At 43.2% G+C, this 7,500-nt stretch overlaps 1 protein-coding gene across 1 annotated transcript in view; it reads left to right on the forward strand.

Moving 5' to 3' along the window:
* Positions 1–6,449: 6,449 nt before the first annotated feature.
* The window catches only part of si:ch211-203k16.3 (fibrinogen-like protein 1), a 30,438-nt gene continuing 29,387 nt past the window's right edge, over positions 6,450–7,500 (forward strand). Inside the window, exon 1 of the mRNA XM_042095132.1 lies at positions 6,450–6,618. Within this exon, the coding sequence (XP_041951066.1) occupies positions 6,610–6,618 (9 nt within the window). The 5' untranslated portion in view covers positions 6,450–6,609. The remainder of the gene's footprint in view (positions 6,619–7,500) is intronic.

A 7,500-nucleotide genomic window follows, 5' to 3' on the forward strand; every position in this document is an offset into this window, starting at 1 on the left:
CTCACAGTCCTGGCCGGAAGCAGGTTGTGTGTGTGTGTGTGTTTTCAGTCTGATCACCGACAGCTTAACACATTCACACACACACACACATACCTCTCCAACCTTTTGCACTAATCTTCTTTTGAAGTTTCAGCAGGAAAAAAAGCTAAGCACACGCATATATGCAAACTGTTATTCTATTGATGTGGTGAGTCAGAAGCTTTGACTGGACCTCTGGTCGTCTTGCAGTCTCATCTCCTTTCTGTCCATCAAGCTGTTTCACCTGTGGAATTTCAGAAGTATTATCTAATAATAATAACCTGTGGAATTTCAGAAGTATTATCTAATAATAATAACCTGTGATGAGTTGCTACATAAAATTGATGCATAAAAGAAACAGTAATAAGATCATATGCAGGTCTGCTGAGCTGAACTCCTCCTGTTGGATAGTGTACACCTGTGTTCATGTTTGCCGACAAAAGAAACAGCAATAAAATCACATGTTGGATAGTATACACCTGTGTTCGGCATTCTTGTGATAGTTTTGGGACTTTCAAAAGTATTTAAAGACTCATCGGCTCACCTTGCACTTAATTAATTAATTACTTAACTGAGGAATGTTGTTTTTTTTTGTTTGTTTATGGTTTTGTTAAAATGCAAACTCATTATTTTCATTGTTGATATTTGATATGGTCATTGACATTGTTGTTACTATTACTATTATCAATTTTGTTTATTATTTTTATTATTTGATTATTATTTTTGTTTATTATTGTTTAGTATTATTATTTTGAAGACTTCATGCTAAACCATGCTTCATTACCCTGCAGTATTGAGATGTCTAGTTTCAAACTTGCTGTTTGAACCCACTCCCTTTTTGTAATCTGCTTTGAAAACTATAATAAAATGAATCATCCCAGCATTGGTTAAATAATCCGCCATAATCCCACACTAACGATCCCACAATCTGTCTGACACCAGCACCTATGGACAGGTCTAAAGACAGAACTCGTTTACAAACCAGTCACAAAGTATATCTGGCCACTGAAAGGTTTAAAGGCAGGACTACCCATAAATAAAATAAAAAATAATATATATATATATATAAATAAAATATCTAACATATATAATATATATATATATATTTAAATGTTATGAATAAACTTTGATTCACCTCTCTGCAGACAGCTCTCTCTCTGTCGCGACCTCCTCAGCGCTTTTTCCTTCCTCTCTTGCACACACACACTCCGTTGCTCTCTCGCTCTGTCTCCTGGTCTCTGTGCTTGAGTGTGTGTGTGTGTGTGCGTGTGTGTGTACGGGTTTGGCGGACTGGTGGTGGGGTCCACTGCCTTATATACTCCCAGGTGCTCCGAGATGCTCCAAGGCCAACAGCTACAAGGATGTCTCCTCACATGCCCTTATTAGGAAGCAGGCTGGAGGTGGGGGCATCTCTGGTTGCCATGGAGAGGGAGAAGATGAGAGGAAGTTGGTGATGATGATGGTGATGGCGAGGCCTTCTGCCCCAAAACACCTCAGTGGAGTATATGTTTGTAATGCTGCGCTCATTATGACGTCGGTGTTGAAGATGGCGTAGGATCTCCATCACAACAGGTCCAATGCAAAATCAGATTAAGATCCATTCTCAATGCTTGCCTTCTATTCTATTCTATTATATTCTATTCCATTCCATTCCACTCCATTCTATTCTATTCTATTCTATTCTATTCTATTCTATGATGTTCTGTCTCAGTCTCGATGCCCTTCTCCCTCTCTGAGGCCCTGGGGTCAGTGGATCAGGCGCTCCGTTTGTGATGATAGATACTGTAGGACGCTAATGAGGCCTCAACTGGCAGCACTGCATGCAGCATAAGCATCAGCACAAACATATAAATGTGTGTCATTGAGAATCAGCTGGTGGAAGAGTGATACTGTAGACATACTGTATAGTGCATACGGAAGGTTTTCCACATTTTGTTATTTTTCAGACTCATATCAAAATGGATTCAATTCATTTTTTTCCCATCAATCTACACACAATACTCCAACACTCAACAAACAACAGGTGTTTGGAGTGTTTTCTAAATAAAAAAATGAAAGACTTCCTTTGAGAAGATGAGAGAAGGACAAGCATCAGTGCAGCACTCCACCAATCAGGCCTTTATGGCACAGTGGCCAGATGGAAGCCATGTTTTGCCAGGAGTTTCCCAAAAAAGCACCTGAACGACTCTTTTAGACCATGACAAGTAAAATCATCTGGTCTGATGAACCGAAGACGGAACTATTTGGCCACAATTCCCAACGGCATGTGTGGAAGAAACCAGGCACTGAGCTGCACTGATGTGTGTGTGTGTGTGTGTGTGGAAGAAACCAGGCACTGAGCTGCACTGATGTGTGTGTGTGGAAGAAACCAGGCACTGAGCTGCACTGATGTGTGTGTGTGTGTGTGTGTGGAAGAAACCAGGCACTGAGCTGCACTGATGTGTGTGTGTGTGTGTGTGTGGAAGAAACCAGGCACTGAGCTGCACTGATGCTTGTCTTTCTTTACCCTTCTCTCATCCTCTCAAAGGAACTCTGGATGTCATTCATAGTGACCATTGGGTCCTTGGTTACCTGTCTGACCAAGGCCCTTCGTCCCGGATTACTGAGTTTGGCTGAGCGACCAGATCTAGGAAGACTGTTGGAAGTTGTTCCAAACTTTTCCATTTGAGAATGATGGAGGCTATCGTGCTTTTGGGCACTTATAATCAAAGATTCTAGAGCGTAGCGCTATTCTATTCTATTATATTCTAGAGTGTAGCGCTATTCTATTCTATTCTATTCTAGAGCGTAGCGCTATTCTATTCTATTCTAGAGCATAGCGCTCTAGAATCTTTGCTTATAATGCTGCACAAATGGTCTTGTATCCTTTGACAGATCTGTGTCTTCCTGTCTCGCAGGTCTACAGACAATTCTCTCGCCCTCGTGGCTTGGTTTTCACTCTGACATACACCATCAACTGTGAAACCTTATATAAAGAGATGTGTGCCTCTCCTAATAATGTCTAGTGAATTCATTTAGGCACAGGTGGACTCCAATCAAGTTGTAGAAGCATCTCAAGGACCATTGATAGAAGTAGGATGCACCAGAGCTCAATGGCAAGTGTCATAACAAAGGGTCTGAATACTTATTTAAATGGAATATTTCATCTACTTCCTGAATTTTTGGTCAACGATACCCGGGACACCGAACCACCGGGGCACATGAAATTTGGTGGGTATGTAGCCCCACTAGACTTTTACGGAAAAAATTCGTTTCGTCCCCGGGGGCCACTCCCCCCCCCCCTCCCCCCCCCGTGCTGGGCCCCCCGAACCGCAAAAAAAGCAGTTTTTCCTAAATAACTACCTGAACCGTGGCACTGAGGATGAAGAATCTTTTATGGTATGTTGGTCTCAAGGGCCCACATCAATCTGGCCCATAATCACTCATTTGTGATTTGCACCTCCCCGGTAAAAAATGAAAATGCAATATTATTCTGCTTTAATCGCCCCTATCTTCAGTTAAGATGTTCAGAACTGCACCAAATTTTATGTGTATGATTGACCTGACATTCTCTGGGGGTATGCCAAGTTTCGTAGAATTTCATCCTTGGGGGGGTCTAAAAAAAATTAGGTTATGTGTACAATAAGTGACTGTACACTCATTGGCCTGTAGATGGCGGTGCACACATATACACATGCACACACACACAGGCGCCCACATACTATCGGTATTAGAACGGCCGATACATAATTACAAATTCAGTAGGATTAAAAGAAAGGCAAAATAAATATTCAGCATCATCATCATGGCTGCATTTCCAGTATTGGCGATAAGTAGTCGCTTGTCCACTAGATGGCGCGTCGTTGCAGTGAGATTTAATTTTGTTGGAAGTTAAAAGTGGGTTGGAAAAACAATGGACGCTTCATACAAGGAGTGTAGTTCTGCTGCACTGTCGTTTCAGACTACTGTTACTTAATTTGTGCATTGACAATAAAGTATTACATGAACTAAAGATGACTAAAATCTTATGTAGAAGAAGAAACATTCACAAAAAATCCATCCACCCAAAAATGACCTTTGTTTTTGATAGCTGTTGCAAAACGGCATGGAACTGACAGAGATGTTTTTGTTTATAAATAAATAAATAAATAAATAAATAAATAAATAAATAAATAACATTATGCTGATACCTTTTGCTTTTCCCAAATACAATGTAGCCTACAGGTGTAAGTGACCTTTCATCAATCCAGTTGCAATGGATGAACTGTGATGAACTGCCCTACTTGTGATTGTTTAGAGATTTTAAAGGTTTTATAACAATGCTACATCTTCTTTGGCAATTCTACAATCTATTCACCTTTTCAGCACCAGTAGGCTACTTTCTGTGCAGCCGCACACACACACTCAGGCATGCCAAACAAGCATACACAAAAGTTTCAAGAGTGGGGGATGGAGTAAAATATGGAGACAAATTGAAGTGTGATTTCTTTTCGCGGAACGGATGTACAGGACTGAGCGGCGGTCATATTTTGTACCGCTATGCGGTACATCTAGTTTTTAAAACAAATTTACAAAACACTCCAAACACCTGTTTTTTGTGTGCAGATTCATGAGAAAAAAAATAATTGAATCCATTTTAAGATTTTAAGAGTCTAAAACATAACAAAATGTGGAAAACTTTAAAGGGTCTAAAACTTTCCGTATGCACTATGCACTGTATTACTGCGTACAAGTAACTGACCACAGCCACACAAGCATCTCTAAGTCTGTGACCCAACAGATGAACAGCTCAGGAGGCAAATGGGAATGATTTCTGTCAGTAGTCAAACACATACGAGATACGATAGATAGAGACGGCCACTCTGTTTTCATAATCTGTATTACTGCTAAACTGCCCCCCTCCCCTTTTACCCCCCCCTCTTTTTACCCTCCTCTTTTACCCCCCCCCCCCCTCTTTTTACCCTCCTCTTTTTACCCCCCCCTCCCCTTTTACCCCCCCCCTCTTTTACCCCCCCCCCCACCCCCCCTCTTTTTACCCCCCCTTTTTTATACATTCTTTATATGTGGAAACGGTGTGGATGCACCAACAGGCCACTGCACAATATGGACTATAAATCTATAAATCCATCCCATAAACAAAACTTAATATTAAATTCCTGCCCCAAACACTACCCCTGGGAAGAACAGCACAGTTAGTGCTTTAAGTCAACTGTGACAACAGACCCCTTGTGAAGAGAACAAAACTGTGAAATCTGTGAGTTGGTGATCGTCCAGCTTATGTGCTTGTACGGTTCCACTGTTCTCTTGATGAACTTATGTGCTTGTACGGTTCCACTGTTCTCTTGATGAACTTATGTGCTTGTACGGTTCCACTGTTCTGTTGATGTTAGCTTTTTTCTCTCCATTAAAACACCCTCTCTCTCTAAATACTTCAAGTAGAAACAGTAGCAAAGCTTTTAGTGCTGCTAGCGTTCTCTTTAGAGCATTAGTCAGACCTGCCTTTGGAACACCGGCATCTCCACGACATCGCCAGGGCAACAAAGAGAAGGATGACATCGCCAGGGCAACAAAGAGAAGGACGTCAGGTGAAAACGTTTCCTTTTCCGTCGCTCAGCCTGCAGTCCTCTATGTGAGCGACAGTGCAGCAGAACAACATCGATGAGAGAGTGTGTGTGTGGAGAGAGTGTGTGTGGAGAGAGTGTGTGTGTGTGGAGAGTGTGTGTGTGGAGAGAGTGTGTGTGTGAGCGGAGAGAGTGTGTGTGAGCGGAGAGAGAGTGTGTGTGGAGAGAGTGTGTGTGTGTGTGAGCGGAGAGAGTGTGTGTGTGGAGAGAGTGTGTGTGAGTGGAGAGAGTGTGTGTGAGTGGAGAGAGTGTGTGTGTGTGTGAGCGGAGAGAGTGTGTGTGTGGAGAGAGTGTGTGTGAGTGGAGAGAGTGTGTGTGTGGAGAGAGAGTGTGTGTGTGTGGAGAGAGTGTGTGTGAGTGGACAGAGTGTGTGTGTGAGTGGAGAAAGTGTGTGTGTGTGGAGAGAGTGTGTGTGTGTGGAGTGTGTGTGAGTGGAGAGAGTGTGTGTGTGGAGAGTGTGTGTGACGGCTCGATTTAGACATAAAGTTTTGCAGTGGCTGCATGTGAATATGAAGTTTAACTTTAACTAAACCAGTGAGTCTCAGCTGAAGCACAGAGACCAGACTAAACCAGTGAGTCTCAGCTGAAGCACATCCTCCCCAGGCTTGCTCTAGAAACCCACATGGTAACACACACACCTGGAACACAGGTCACAGACAAGTACACCTGCGACACAGGTAACACACAGATCCCCATCCCTCCATCTCTCTCCATCCCTCCTCCTCCATCCCTCCCCCTTCCTCCATCTTTTCTCCCTTTCTCTCTCTCTCTCTCTCTCTCTCTCTCTCTCTCTCTCCCGCTCACTCTCTGTCTATTGCACTGAATGACTAATCCAATTAGACTGGATTACAGGGATAAAATGTCCACCAGTGTAACAGGCACAATGCTCTCTCTATCACAGAGAGAGAGAGAAAGAGAGACAGCGTGTGATGCGTGTGATGCTTCATTCTCCACAGAGTCCTAAGGCGCAGTGGACGGCCCTTCAGCAGCCATGACGAAGGTAAGACCAACCCTCCATCTCAGTGCCTGAGAAACTATGGATTACAGTGAGAAGCACATTAATGCACAGTAGCTTAGCTCTTTTCAGTTGGCTAGTTGTGATGCTATCTGTTAGCTTAGCTATTTTCAGTTGTGGGAAGCCTCAGATGTTTGCTAGCTGTGGTGCTATCTGTTAGCTTAACTCTTTTCAGTTGCAGGTGGCCTCAGATGCTGGCTAGCTGTGATGCTACCTGTTAACTTAGCCACGTAGACTATTCGTTGAGTGTCCATTTAGTTATGGTGACTCAAGCAGTGCTGCTAGAGGGCATAAGAACTACAGACAGGTAGTTTGGTGAGCTCCATGCTGCATGCATGCCACTTAAGGCAGAGTATTATGAGGAAATAAAATCTGTCCTTGGCCACAGGCTCAGCAGACCTATTAGTGATGGAGACTGAAGCAGTTTCAGTATCTCCTCAGAAGACAGACTAAAGGCATGAGACTCCAGGCTAAAGGCATGAGACACTAGGCTAAAGGCTAAAGGCATGAGACACTAGGCTAAAGGCATGATGGCTAAAGGCATGAGACATGAGACACTAGGCTAAAGGCATGAGACATGGCTAAAGGTATGAGGCAAGGCTAAAGGCTCCCATGTCATATGGCCTTGTTGGATGCTCAGAGAGCTTCTCTGACTCATTTTTGACTGAAGTTGGGTTATCAGTTGCAATACTGGGTCATTAGTAGCAGTGTTGGGTTATCAGTTGCAGTGTTGGGATTTTAGTATTGTGTGTTGGGTTATATACCCTTGTAATCGAGTCCGTCAGTCGATCTGCCTGTGTGTATCCCTGCTCTGGTGGCTTAAAGAGCACTGGTCCAATGTGCTTGACTTGTTGTGCACAGGGCAGA

The sequence above is a fragment of the Alosa sapidissima genome, chromosome 6 (genome assembly GCF_018492685.1).
Source record: "Alosa sapidissima isolate fAloSap1 chromosome 6, fAloSap1.pri, whole genome shotgun sequence".
In the NCBI taxonomy this organism is placed as follows: Eukaryota; Metazoa; Chordata; class Actinopteri; order Clupeiformes; family Clupeidae; genus Alosa; species Alosa sapidissima.